The sequence below is a fragment of the Mastigoproctus giganteus genome, chromosome 3 (assembly GCF_048544385.1).
Source record: "Mastigoproctus giganteus isolate SK-2022 chromosome 3, ASM4854438v1, whole genome shotgun sequence".
NCBI lineage: Eukaryota > Metazoa > Arthropoda > Arachnida > Uropygi > Thelyphonidae > Mastigoproctus > Mastigoproctus giganteus.
In genome coordinates, this window is record NC_143577.1 from 248,618,484 (window position 1) to 248,633,645 (window position 15,162).

At 36.8% G+C, this 15,162-nt stretch overlaps 1 protein-coding gene across 6 annotated transcripts in view; it reads right to left on the minus strand.

The window, feature by feature from the left end:
- LOC150089016 (rab GTPase-binding effector protein 1-like) overlaps positions 1–15,162 on the minus strand; it is a 367,033-nt gene that overhangs the window by 15,186 nt on the left and 336,685 nt on the right. For all 6 annotated transcript variants that reach the window (XM_090369775.1, XM_090369776.1, XM_090369773.1 and 3 more), the window contains one exon: positions 12,347–12,457. In XM_090369775.1, the coding sequence (XP_090225901.1) occupies positions 12,347–12,457 (111 nt within the window). The remainder of the gene's footprint in view (positions 1–12,346; positions 12,458–15,162) is intronic.

The following is a 15,162-nucleotide window of genomic DNA, read 5'->3' on the forward strand; positions in this document are numbered from 1 at the left end:
ATCCAATATCTCTCTATTACAGAGGATTTAGGAGAAGTCCGGTTGGCCTGCCTCCCTAAAATCCACTCATGCACACCTTCTCGATGGTAAGCCCTGTTACGTCACTCAGGTGGCAACGAACATGTAGAGTGGTTCTCTTCAAGATGCCTGGTCAGCGTGAAGAGGAAAAGACCAAACCCTCCAGCATATGACAGCACGACAAAACAGAAGGCCCTCAGTCCCCAACAGCTTTCACTCCCCCCTCTTACGGCAGCGAGAGGATCAGAGTGGAAGCAGAGGGTGCTAAGAATCTCTGGGTACGACCAGGCTGCCATGCACGGAAATTGAACTTGGCCTGTTATAACGTACGATCACTCATCGGTGAAGACAGGATATTAGAGCTGGAAAAGGAATTAGAAAATGTGAATTGGAATATCATCGGTTTGGCTGAAACAAGAAGAAGAAATCAATCATAAGTTTATCAAGTGGAAATCTGCTGTACACCAATGGAAACAGTGAAAGGAGTGAAGGTGGAGTTGGGTTTCTGGTCCATAAAGATTTTAAAAACAACAATTTGGAATTCTGCTCATCGGTGAAGACAGGATATTAGAGCTGGAAAAGGAATTAGAAAATGTGAATTGGAATATCATCGGTTTGGCTGAAACAAGAAGAAGAAATCAATCATAAGTTTATCAAGTGGAAATCTGCTGTACACCAATGGAAACAGTGAAAGGAGTGAAGGTGGAGTTGGGTTTCTGGTCCATAAAGATTTTAAAAACAACAATTTGGAATTCAAAAGCACATCACCAAGGGTGTCAAGACTAATACTCAAGATTTCTAAGAGATACAAGCTAAAGATTATAATGATTTATGCAACAACATCGAGCCATGATGATGAAGAGGTTGAAGAAATGTACACCGAAATTGAGAGTCTTCTAGATGAGTAGAAAACCCACTACACTATTATTATGGGGGACTTCAATGCTAAGGTTGGAAAAAGACAAAACAGTGCAGAAAGGGGAACTATAGGAAATTTTGGAATTGGTGAAAGAAATGAAAGAGGTGAAAGACTTGTGGAATTTGCAGAATCTCAAGGGCTGTCAGTAATGAACACTTTTTTCAAGAAAAGGGTGAACAGAAAGTGGACATGGAAGAGTCCAAATGGATTAACAACTAATGAAATCAACTTCATCCTCACTAACAGATGATATATTGTGAATGATGTTACTGTCCTGAATAAGGTAAATGTTGGAAGTGATCACAGAATGGTAAGATGTACACTTGATATAGATGTAGGAAAGGAAAAAACTGACTCGAGTAAATAATACAAAGGACTTTGAGATAACAGAAGAGTAGAAAAAGCAGTATGTACTGGAACTTAAGAACAAGTTTGAACTTCTCCAGACTGCTCAGGACCAAGATATCGATGAGGAATATTACAACTTTCTGAAAGTGATAAAGCCCAAGAAACCTATAGGGAAAAATAAATCCAAAGAAGAAAAAAATTAGTCAAGAAACACCTGTCATGATGAACCGAAGACGACAAATGAAGAGCAAGAAAACACTGACGGGGAGAAAATTGAGTATACTGAGTTATGCAAAGCCATTAGAAAGAGACTCAGAGAGGACGTAAGAAGATTTAACACAAGAAAAGTAGAACAAGCATTAAGGGAAAACAAAGGATTTAAATCAGTAGCCATGAGCAGTAATACAGAAAGACAAATGATACTGAAACTGAAGAATAGCGATGGTGTACTTATAAACAGCAGAGAAGGAATAATTCAAATAGCAGAAGACTACTATAGAGAATTATACAAGGAGCGAGGGAATGCGAGGCATACCAGCAGTGGGGAGGATGGATTGCAAAGTAGCAACACATACGACATACCCGATATTCTTCCTGATGAGGTAGAACATGCATTGAAGAAAATGAAGAATCAGAAAGCCCCGGGGGAAGATGAAGTTACTGTAGAGTTGTTAAAATTGGGAGGAAGAGACATAACACAAAAACTGGCAAGGCTCTTCACAAAGTGCATTCGAAAAGGTGTGACGCCTAAGCAGTGGAATAATGCAATCATAGTTTTGCTGCATAAGAAAGGAGATAAATCAGAAATTGGAAATTATAGACCAATTAGCTTGTTATCCCACATTTACAAGTTGTTCACAAGGGTCATTTACTAACAGATTAGAAAGAATACTTGAAGAGAATCAACCGAAAGAGCAAGCTGGCTTTAGGACAGGATTCTCAACTATGGATCACCTTCACGTAATATCACAGCTAATGGAGAAAGCAAATGAATATAAAACACCATTATGCCTGGCATTTGTGGATTATGAAAAGGCATTTGACTCCATACAGCATAAGGCAATGTTTCGGGCACTAGAAAGACAAGGCATAGATACCCCACATATTATGATTTTGAAAAAATATACGAGAGTGCTACCTCCTTTATTAGACTAGACAAAGACAGTAGGAAATTTAAAATTAGCCATAAAGTATTTACATATTATGTCTAATAACGTGTATTCTTTGGTCTATTTGCTGGATAAGAAACTAATTTCCAGGAGATAAAGTCATGCAATCCTCACATGAGACCAATCACCTTGGCCACATGAAGTAAAAAAAAAAAAGTTCCTCCTGTCAAGAACCATGCTTTTTCCATAAGGTCCAAAGAACAATGGTTAGATTACAACCACTGTGCTAACTGCAAGGGCATAATTAACCAATTTTTTTTAAACCCGTAGATGCAGTTAAAAATAAGGGAATAAAAGTTAACAAAAATCCTCATACAAAATGTAAGTCGATGGTGGCAGTAATTAGAGAATGGTATCAAGAAATCCCATAAGGTATATTAAAAAATCTTGTACTCTGTACCCAGATGTTGTAAGGCTGGTACACATTCTCTTGGATATTTGACAAAATAATTAGGGTTTTAAGTAAATAGATTTTTTTTTTATAAACTGCCGTTAGTTGCTATTATTTTTTCCATTAGAAATATAGTCTCGTTCTTTTTTTTTTTTTTGGTTGACATCAATATTTTCTTCAGTTTATTTTTTTTTAAATTTTTTATGGATGTCATCTTAAGTCTTCTGCATCCACTTTCTACCTATGTCATTTGTGCAAAAATTACACCAGAGTCAGTTATATGTAACTTTATAATTCTGAAAATTTGGTATGCAAGTTGCTTCTCCACTATGCATAAGAATTTTCTTAAAATTTTATTTTTTCACCATAAAAAGTTTCTTCAGTCATCACCATAAGAATATGGTTCTTTCCCCCCCCCCCAAACTTTTGGTTCATAAAAAAAAATATATATATACACTGATCTATCTCATTTGGCTCTCAACAGCTACACAATTGTGGTAAATTATTTTATTTTGTTTGTATACAGATCATGTTCATCATTCTGGTTGGTTAACTAGCTCTCTGGGTTTTTTTTTTTTTTTTTTTTGTTAGTTGTTGGCGCATAGGCTTCTGTGGCCATAATGCACCTCCCAAGGTTTTTGCAGTACTTTGATCCAAGCCCGAGGTGGGAATCGAACCCGCGACCTTTGGGTTGCCAGGCTAGCCACCTGGCTAGCCCGGTTGGCTCTGGGGGGTGGGGGTGTGGGGGGGTATTTTGTGAACTACTTCAAACAGTGTATCAAGCATTATGGTTGCAGATGAAGAAAAATGCTGGATCATTGGTATTGGTTAAGTAATGAGCTGTAATATTTGGTGATTATAACCACAAAGACTTTAATAGATCGTTCAGTCTTTTTGGTTATGAAATTTTCAGTGTGCCCCAGTGGTCCTCACTCATTCTGTGATTATTTCTGTCTTACTGTCTATGTCAATGACATGTTGTTAACAAGCCATTCTACTCACCAGTAGTTTACTGTAAATAAAACATAACTAAGTACTATTAGATACGTAGGGACAGTGAAGCATCTGATGCACTTTTAATGCCATCTCAGCCCTTTAGTAAACACCATAATATGGTATCTACAAGTGATATAAATTGAATAAAAATATATGGCTACTGGATTTTGTGAGCGGTTCTGTTTGGAACAAGATGCAGTTCCCACACCTGGGTGTGGCTGTTTGCCAGTATCGGAACAATTAATTTCCATGATGATGAGCCAAGCTCTTAGCCAACCTGCACTCCAGTCATCTTCATGGAGAGGATATGTTATGGACATACTGTATCACATTACAGTCACCATGAATGATGACCTGAACACCTGTGTCACTAATGTTCTGTGGCAACAAACAAATCAAGAAATTGATTACTGCAGGATATACTTTGTGCCACCAGGGACCCCACACTAAGGTATACACTAAGGTAAGCAATAAGACTTGGAAAAATTTACTACAAATTACAGCATGTCTATAGTTGCATTTGTTTATATACAGCACCTATCAAAAATCCTGAAGGAACTTTATGGACATCTTGTATAGCATTAATAGTGGTAAATGATGCTTCCCGCAACATTTGCTACTACTAATACTATAATTTGCTCTAACAATTAACTATGTGCTGGCTAAAAGAAAATTTCTGCACTTCAATCGAACAATTGTCCTTCCTCAATTTAAATCTGTACCCTACATGTATGGTGTCTGAGCAAAAGGAAGGATTTAGTCTAATCAATCCTTGCAAAGCCATAAGCACTTCAATCAGATCTCCACACAGGTGATTATTTTCCAGATGTTGCAATTTGCAGAACTGAAGCCTTTCTTGGTAAGAATGCCCTTTTGTTCACCTCACTAATCTCATGCACTTCTCTGCAACTGTTCCAACAGATCCACTTCTTTCCTACAATGAGGTTTCCATACCTGTATTCAGCACTCAAGATCTGACCACACCACTTCCTTACACAAATGGGATAATCACCTCCTTATCCCTACTGGCAAAATTCCTGCATATCATTGAAAAACCTCAAGAGCTGTCCTAGCAACCTATCTGCACTGTTCGGAGAACTTCATGTCTCAATGCATAATTAATCTCAGGTCTTTTTCATTCTCCACTTCCCTCAGTGTGGTATCAATTTTTGGTAAGTTATTCTGAGATTACTGCTAGTCATATGTAGTACCTTGCATTTGCCTAAGTTAAACTTCAACTGTCACTTCTCAGCCCATCTAGTTCATTTTTCTAGATCTTGTTGTTTTAGCATACCCTGATTACTGTCACTAACCACCACCCTGCCAACCTTCTTATCACCTACAAACTTAGCCAAAAAGTTATAAATGTCATTACTAATTAACAGGCTCTGCAATAAACCCTGGACTAATGATATCAGTCCAGGGTTTATTGCAGATAATGATATTAGTCCACAGTTCAGTGCATTAGTCAGAGTTCTGATTAATCATATAAAAAAATTATGGGAATCCTATTGTCTTGAAATTCAATCCTGCGACATGTTGGACAGACAACTTGTGTAATTGAGACCCGCTAATATTCATAAAATCGTACAAATGCTAACTTGTGATTTTCTCTTGTAGAGGATTGTGTCCTCATTTTGAATTTAATTTTTCAATCAATGGTTTAATTTTAAATCAATTAAAAATAAAATATTAAATAAGATATGTAGGATATTAAGAAATATTATAGATATTTTAGAAATTTTAAGTCAGGAATTCTCTTACTTGGGATTTTTGGGGAATAGCTCCATCCAGGTAAGGTATAATTAGAACAGATAGGAATATTAGCGGTAAGGGTATACAATCCACATGTTTTACAAGTTTTGCAGCTCCGGCGAATGGAAGTTTTTAGCTATATTTAGCTGCTTTATTGACTTAATTGTTTATTAAAATATTTTCTATAAGTAGCTTATAGACCTAGTCAAGATCTTTGGTTTCTTCTGAATTTAGATAGCGAGATTTTGGAAGTTAATTAAGTGTCCATAGATTTACCGTTCATAACTTGCCGCCATTGTTATACGATACAACGTTATATCCCATACTAGACAACATTAGCTTAGTATAGATTAGTATATAATATTATTAATAAATCAGTAAAATTTATTAATCTTGTTAAACTTCATTATCAATTAAATTATACTTTTTTAACTAAATACATATGACTTAGATTTTACAAACGTAACATTACTAATTAATACATAACTTGATACGGAAGTTATATAACGAAATGCGAAGATAATACTCGATACTGAAAAAAAAAAAATATATATATATATATAGATATAAAGTGTTATAACTGCATTGGGATAACTGCATTGGGATATAAGTTTAGAGTTACAATTTTGTACTGAAATTGAATCGAAATCATGACTCAGACCAGAGCAGCAAAGCAAAAGGCTCAAACTAATGGGAGTGATGTGGCTCAGGGGAGAACTGAGGAGGGCAGTTGCCCTCTGAATCACAGCCTTTTAAAATGCACTGCTTGTTTGACGTTTGTGGAGCAATCACGTACAGGACATGATATTACCAAGGGGAATGTCTTTGTGTGTGCGCAATGTAAGGAGTGTGAGGAAATCGGGCGACAACTCAGCGTTGTTATTGGCCTATATAAGAGCTTGAAGGGCAGGGTGGATGCCCTCGAAGGATCTAAATTGAGGGGCCCATCAAGCTCTCAGCTGCCAACATCAATGCCAGAGCTTGCACTTGATCAACACGCAACACAGCAACAACCCCCAAGGCAGAATGTGCTAGTCCCACAGGAACTAGTAGTTGTCGGTGACTCCATTGTCAGGGAAACAGGGAACATGGTATGTAAAAAGGATAGGTGGAACAGGACGGGAATGTCTGGCCAGGGCACAAAGGTTGATGATGTTGTAGAGCAGATATCATCTATTAAGGGCACAAAAGGTGATATTGTTGTACACGTTGGCACTAATGATATTAAGAGTAGGAGACCGGCGGAATTACGTAACAAGTACAGGTCACTGTTGAAAAAAAGCAGAGAATTAGGGTCGAATTTGAAAGTGTCTGCAATTCTGCCCAGGCATGATAAGAGGGAGTATATGATGAGAGCCCTGTCAACCAATTCGGCCCTGGAAAGATTGCAAGGCTCAAGAGGTAGAATTTTTTTCAGCCTGGTCTAAACTTGTTAACAGGAGAGACTGCTTCTACAGGTATGGGATACACTTAAATAGAAAGGGTGCAAGAATATTTACTGATGCTATCGAGGCATCAGGAAATATTGGGTCGGAATCCATAGGTGGGGCAGAAAACTGCTAGCTTGGGGGGATACAAGGATTAATAGACTAACAGTAGTTGCTGGCAGAGGTGAAAGTGATTCTTGCACTGCTTCTATTGGAATGAGTAGCAGCCTGGAAAATAAGATGCAGGGTACTTCAGAGGCTGCTGGCAGTCATTGCGGTACAAGTAAACACATGGGTTGTGTTAGGGTAGATAGGAAGGAAACAGGTGCATGCATACTTGTGTAAACACCAATGCTAGTAGTTTGGTAAATAAATTTGATGAATTTGAGGTGTTGGTCAAAACATCAAAGGCAGATATTGTTGGGATATCAGAGACGTGGTGTCACACAGATACAAGGAATGCAGAACTGGAATTTGGGGAGTACAACGTGTACAGAAAGGATAAACAGGCCAGGAAGGCAGGAGGGGTTATGCTATTTGTTAAGAAACACATAAAATCCAAGAAAGTTAAGCCAGTCGACATCGTTGGAGAGTGCAGTGTCGAGTCAGTTTGGTGTGACATAAGCATTGGGAGATCAAAATTGAGAGTAGTAACAGGCCTAATGACTCTGATGAGTATAATAAGAAACTGTACAGGGAAATAGAGTGGGCCAGTAAATCAGAGAGTCTAATAATGGGGGATTTTAATTTCCCAGATATTGACTGGAATTTGGGGGCTGGTCACTCACACACTAGCAAGGCTTTTGTGGATTTATTGGATGATTGTTTTCTACATCAGCATGTTCGGGAGGCAAATAGAGGGAGTAATACTCTTGATCTGATTATCAGTAGCAATTCTTCATGCATTAGTAAGAAAGTTAAGAAACACATTTGTTAAGAAACACATAAAATCCAAGAAAGTTAAGCCAGTCGACATCGTTGGAGAGTGCTACTGATAATCAGATCAAGAGTAATACTCTTGATCTGATTATCAGTAGCAATTCTTCATGCATTAGTAAGAAAGTTAAGAAACACATTTGTTAAGAAACACATAAAATCCAAGAAAGTTAAGCCAGTCGACATCGTTGGAGAGTGCAGTGTCGAGTCAGTTTGGTGTGACATAAGCATTGGGAGATCAAAATTGAGAGTAGTAACAGGCCTAATGACTCTGATGAGTATAATAAGAAACTGTACAGGGAAATAGAGTGGGCCAGTAAATCAGAGAGTCTAATAATGGGGGATTTTAATTTCCCAGATATTGACTGGAATTTGGGGGCTGGTCACTCACACACTAGCAAGGCTTTTGTGGATTTATTGGATGATTGTTTTCTACATCAGCATGTTCGGGAGGCAAATAGAGGGAGTAATACTCTTGATCTGATTATCAGTAGCAATTCTTCATGCATTAGTAATCTGCAGATAAAGGAACCACTAGTTGGCATTGATCACAGTGTGCTGAAGTGGGATTTACTCAAAGAGGTAACTACCATCGGGGGTAAAGGGAAGGGTTTTTGCTTTCGTAAAGGCGACTATGGCGGTCTGACACAGTATTTAAATTCTATATAGTGGGACCATCATCAGTTGGTAACTGATGATGTTACCAACAGCAAATTCAAATGGGAGGCATTCAAAGAATTAATCATGGAAGCTACTAGGCTTTACCAACAAAGAAATATTGTTCAAGGTTTAGGCCTAAATGGATGTCAGATGAACTAATGAGATATGTGGCAGAGAAGAAAAATGCATGGGATACATATAAATTAATGGGTGACATGGAAGCCTATGATAGATATAAGCTGGTCTGTAACCAAGTCACAAAGGAGATTAGACAGGCAAAGGCAGATTATGAGAAATCTTTGGCAAAGGATACAAAAAAAACCAGCAAAGAGTTTCTTACCTATGTAAACTCTAGAAGGAAAGGGATGAATCAGATTGGTCCACTGGATATTGATGGTTCAACTGTTGATGATCCTGCTCAGGTGGCTAACAAAATTATGAGTATTTTGCATCTATATTCACACATTCTGGGAGGAGAATGCCAGAGGTGAATTAAACTCTGGCAGTAAGCTATATGATTTTGTAATAACTGAGAGGAAAGTGGAGGAGAAATTGTTGAAGATAAACATAAAAAAGGCACCCGGGGTGGACGGGATCTATCCAGTTATATTAAAGGAGGCAGCAAAGGAAGTAAACAAACCGTTAGCCATAATTATGAGAGCTTCCTTGGATTCAGGAGAGGTACCCATGGACTGGAGATGTGCAAATGTGACCCCAATTCACAAAGGAGGATCAAAGGGCAACACAAGTAATTATAGACCTGTTAGTTTAACTTCTGTTACAGGGAAATTAATGGAGGCACTGATTAAAGAAGCACTGCAGTATCATCTAGACAAGACTTCAGTTATAGCTCAGACAAAGCATGGTTTTGTTAAGGGAAAGTCCTGCCTGACCAATTTGATTGGATACTATGATGTGGTCACAAAGGAACTGGATGTAGGGAATAACTTTGATATCATATATTTGGATCTTAGAAAAGCTTTTGATACTGTTGCACATGGAAGATGGCTGCACAAATTGGAGCAACGTGGCATTGGAGGCAAACTGCTGCTATGAATTAAGGGATGGTTGAGTGGGAGAAGACAGAGAGTGGTAATCAATGGACACTGCTCTTTGTGAACTAATGGTATTAGTGGAGTCCCTGAGGGCTCAATGTTGGGTCCATTGTTGTTTTCTGTATTTATAAATGATATTGATGATGATATATCAAGCTTAATGTCCAAGTTTACAGACGATACGAAGGTTGGCAGGATTGTAAAGGACATTAATGACAGTACACTGCTGCAACAAGATCTAGAAAAGTTGAGCAGATGGGCTGAGAAGTGGAAAAAGTAAGTTTAACATTGACAAATGTAAAGTACTACATATGGGAAGCAATAACCCCAGAGTGACGTATCAACTCTGTGGTACTACACTGACAGTGGTAGAGAATGAAAAGGATCTGGGGGTAATTGTGCAGGCAGATATGAAGTTTTCTGAGCAGTGCAGATGGCCTGCAAGAGTAGGTGTTTTGGTGTTTTGTCAATGATATACAGGAATTTTTCTAGCAGGGATAAGGAGATGATTATCCCCTTGTATAAGGCAATGGTCAGGCCACACCTTGAGTACTGTATAGGTCTGGAGGCCTCATTTTAAGAAGGATGCAGAGCTGTTTGAACGAGTACAGAGAAGGGCAACAAAATTAGTGAATGGAACAAAGGGTTGCTCTTACGAAGAAAGGCTTAAGTTTTGTAAATTACAGTGTCTGGAGACTAGGCACTGGCGAGGTGATCTGATTGAGGTGTATAAAGCCTTGAATGGTTTGAGCATGCTCATTGCTGATGAGATCCTTCCTGTTGCTCAGAAAAATTGCCTGAGAGGGCATAAATTCAATTTTAGGAAAGACAGTTGTAGGAAAGATGTGCCGAAGTTTGCCTTTAGCCAGTGGGTAGTTGATTGGTGGAACAGACTTCCATCTTTTGTTGTGGAAGTTGATAGCCTAAATAAATTTAAGGCTGAGCTGGACAGGTATTTGGAACGAATGGAGGGGTGAAATGGGAGCGTTTTTTTTTTTTTTTTTCTGATGCTGCATATAAGCTTGCCTTCTTGCATCATATGCCTCTACTAATGAAAGTTTCTAGTATTGAAAGCAAGCTTTGACCTTAAATCCATGCATGGTGAATAACTGAAAGTATAAAAGGAGATAAATACCCAAAACCTGATGGGATCTTTTCGCTTATACCATCTTCAAAGGGGAAGCGAACATGTGTCGAAGGCCGTATTTATATGGCCCAGGCAAATTCCATTATAGTATTTCAAAAGTGCCATGGGGGGGGGGGAGTTTAATTATGCAAAAGGCAGAGAAGGAGAATAGAAGGAAAATTCTTGCCCCCTCGTATTTGACTAATAGTTTGGGAATTTGAAAATTTAGAGATTTAGAACAGCTTAAAGGTTTTTTTGGAGGAAAGGATATGAAAGTTTCCATTCGGAAATCCAGTTAAGTTAGAAACCAGTGAGACTCTAGCAATAAGATCAATGAACAAGTTAATAAACATACATAGACCAATTATAATTTCTGAGGAATGGGATCTAAAACTAATATCCTGTAAGTCCAAATTTGGGATGGATAGTCATGTACCTAGATTTCCAAGTGGAAACTTTCATATCCGTTTCTCCAAACAACCTTTAAATTGTTCTAAATTTCTAAATTTTCAAATTCCCTAACTATTAGCAAAATACGAGAGGGAGAGAATTTTCCTTCTATCCTCCTTTTCTTCCTTACTTTTGAAATACTACAATGCAGTGTTCTCCCCAGGCACACCGCCCAGTGAATTTAACTGACCCCCTCCAGGCTAAAATTTAAGTGATTCTCGAGGTACCATATTGTACTGCTCAGTGATCTTTATCAATATCAATTCAAACATACTACACGATTGAGGTCAGTGCAACAGGAGCATATAATGTTAAATTATGCAATTAATTTTTTCTCTGGATTGCTCAAGTCACATTTATAAATAACAGAAAATTTTATAATAATGCGAAGTATTACAGTTCCCCAACCAGCTACTTCATAATGCCACCCGGATGGCAAAATTTTCTGGGGAGAACACTGCAATGGAACATAAATACGGCCTACAACATGTATTTGCTTCCCCTTTGAAGATGGTATAAGCGAAAAGCCCCATCAAGCTTCAGGTATTTATCTACCTTTATACTTCCAATTATTCACTATGCATGGATTTAGAGGCTAAGCTTGCTTTCCTTTGTCCTGTTACAAGGTTTATCTTTAGACAGGTTTTTCAATACTATTTCCATCTATTCTAATTATACCTTACCTGGATACAATTATTCACAAAAAAATCCCAGGTAAGAGAATTCATGACTTAAAATTTCTAAAACAATATTTCTATAATATTTTCTTAATATCCTATATATTCCATTTAATATTTTATTTTTTTTCAATTTAAAAAAATCAAAATGAGGACACACATCCTCTACAAGAGAAAATCACAAGTCAGTATTTGTCCAACATGTTGGTTCTGATTAATGTCAGAACCCTGACTAATGCTATTAGTCCAAGAAGAGTAGTATCCACTGATAAACACTGTCTTCTCCTACTCAACCATCCCTTTATCCATAGGTAATTAGTAACTTTTCACTAATGTCAAGGGTATCCTATACTCAGAAGAAAAGATTTAAAAATTGAACACAAAGTACATACTACTCTAAGTGCAAAACAATGTCTTACTTTTTCTTTACGGGAATGAAATACTTTTTTGCAAGAATTACAGTCTGTTACATCATCTTCATGCTGCCACCGCACTTCACTGTCTGACTGACGTATCTTTTCTAGTTCCATCTAAATCAGAAGAGAAAACATGAAATAAATTTCATTATATAATTGGATAATATCTGATCAAATAAAAGTCCTCTAAAACTGATGTAGCTGCATGAGTTGTTTATTGAAAAAACAAGAGACAATATCAACATAAAAAAAATAATATTCTGTGCTAGATGTACAACTTTTTTTTGAAGGTTACTGTGTAGTATTAGCAGTGGTGAGCTATAGTGGGCTCGCGAGAGCCCACTGTTATTTTTTTTAAAATTTGCGAGCCCATTGTTGAGACGATCTTTTTTTTTTTTTTTTTAATTTGCGAGCCCATTGTTGAGATTTATTTTACAAATGAAATCCTGAATGCAATTATTGAGTATCCAGAACCGAAACTATGGTGGGGTGAGCGGGACCCCATTCCCAGCATTTTAATGGCGCAGTCGATCGGTTATGTATTTTAAAATTGCTTCATTTTGGTTTAATTACAGTCGGACCTCTGTTTAATGAACTTCTTTATAGCAAATTTTTTTGATTCCCCTTGGTAATTACATAAAATAGTTTCCATTGAACAAAGAAAATTTCCATGTAACGAACGGATTAGGAGAGACAACTGTGTATGCATTGTTCTCACCTCTGGCCTTTAAGCAATTTAGGTAATTAGAAAGTGCGAATTAAGGGTGAAAGGGATTACCATTTCACAATGTTAGTGGTGTCCGTAAAACCTATGCAGTCACATACCGAGAAGTCGCGCTAGTCAATATACTTTCCATAGCCAGTCAGAATTATAGCCTCTGATCAACCCGTGTTGTGGTTCCCCTTTACTCCGACAAACAGACATATGTTTTTCGGAGAAGCAAGTGATCCATGCCTTCCAGTAAATTTCTCTTGTCTGTGTTTACATGGTCAAAGTAGCTGAATATCTGTGTGATTCCGACATTTTGCACTGCATTCAAAGAACTAGTGACAGTAGCAATGTAGAGTGGGGGATTGAGGCAACTAAGATATTATATAAACTTTACGAAGATGAAATGTTGGCAGATTTTGAAACTTTGTCGAGCCTTTCACTGTGTAGAAAATGTTCTAAAATATAATGGCACACAGGCAATAATTAAAAAAAAACCAAAAAACAATTGTATCATCAGTCGTGTGTTTGGGCCACAATGGGCAGCTTTTAGCTTGCGGACGGCAATTGTGGGTTGGAGGAATTATCCCACTTTGTGCAAACATTTTGAATCAGAAGTTAAATATTCCAGATTATTAAATCGACTTTTAAATTTGGAATTTCTTAACCATTTAGCACTAATAGTTGACATCCTGCAAGAGCTCTCTTACCTTTCAGAAGCTTTACAAAATCACTATGGTAAAAGCAGATAAATTAATTCTTCGAAATATCAATGCTATTGCTAATTTGAAAAATTCTGAAGGAAATTATAAAGCTAAAATTGAGGGCATGTTGAAGTGGAAAGAATTTGAAGGAATCAAAATTGAAAGTAAAAAAATTACATCGTGACAAGTTATTAAATGCATTGTTTTATCCTTAAAGGATAACTTATTAATGGAACAGGGTGATTTTAAATTAAATAAAGAAAATAACGATACCACTGAAAGAAATTTTAAACATATGCTACCCAAAATTGTGAATTTGAAAGAACTTTCATCTCGGTGGCAAGACAGTGAAAACCGAATAAGAAATTAAAGTTTTGTGATAAAATATGAAATAAAAATTAATGATTTTAGAGATTTTGTCGAAGACAGTTTATCTTTAAAATCGAGTGAAATTACCTTTTCAATTAAGAAAGCCAGAAATATCTTTGAAACCATTGCCACTAGCAGTGCTGAAGCTGAGCGAGCTTTCAGCGTAATGAATACTATTGAGTGAATGAATGAATAATGTTGACAATTAAACATATTGAAATGGAAAACCATTGCTTCAATTTGATCTGGATCGTTACGTCAAATCATTCCTCTGTAATCATCGCTCAGCTATTGAGCAAAGCAAAAGATCGACAACAAATATTAATAAAGAAGTAAATTGGCAATTTTTAGAATAAATTTTTCTTGAATATTTGTGAAATAATTTTTTTTCATGTAATCTGTGATTTTTTGTGTACTTTTTCTAGAAAGTTTGTTTTTTATGTAATATTTGTTTTTATATTGTGGAATGATTTGTGATAGTTTTTGTTATTTGTGATATGGGAAATATTTCATGTTATTTTTTATTCGCAATATTAAAATTTTATCATTAAAAAAATATATCCATTATATTTCCCTAGTTGTTAAAAAAAAAGTTGCATGTATGCCAAGCACGCGCGGTAGATGGTTTATGCGAAATGTCCATTGCATTTCTTTTAGGCATTTTGATTTGTATATATCGATTACGAAATAAAAGAGCTTTTTTATTGTAAATATATTATTGATCATTCACAGATTTTCATAATTTCTGGAAGACAAGATACAATGGATTTATGATAACTAAAGTAAGAGATGTATACTGGCGAGTGCAACGTATCTAAATATCTCTGTAAAATAGCACCGATCTTGACATACGCAACTGTTAGGGGCACCTAACAATGGAATGTAATGAAAATGCGAGACGAAAAAAAGAAATTGATAAATAGCAACTCCACCACCTTTTGAATCACCTCTGCAACTTTGAAAAAGAGAGTAGTCTGGAATTTGGATTGAAACCTTAGGAGAGAACCAGGTCTCAGTAAAAACAATGGTCTGGATGC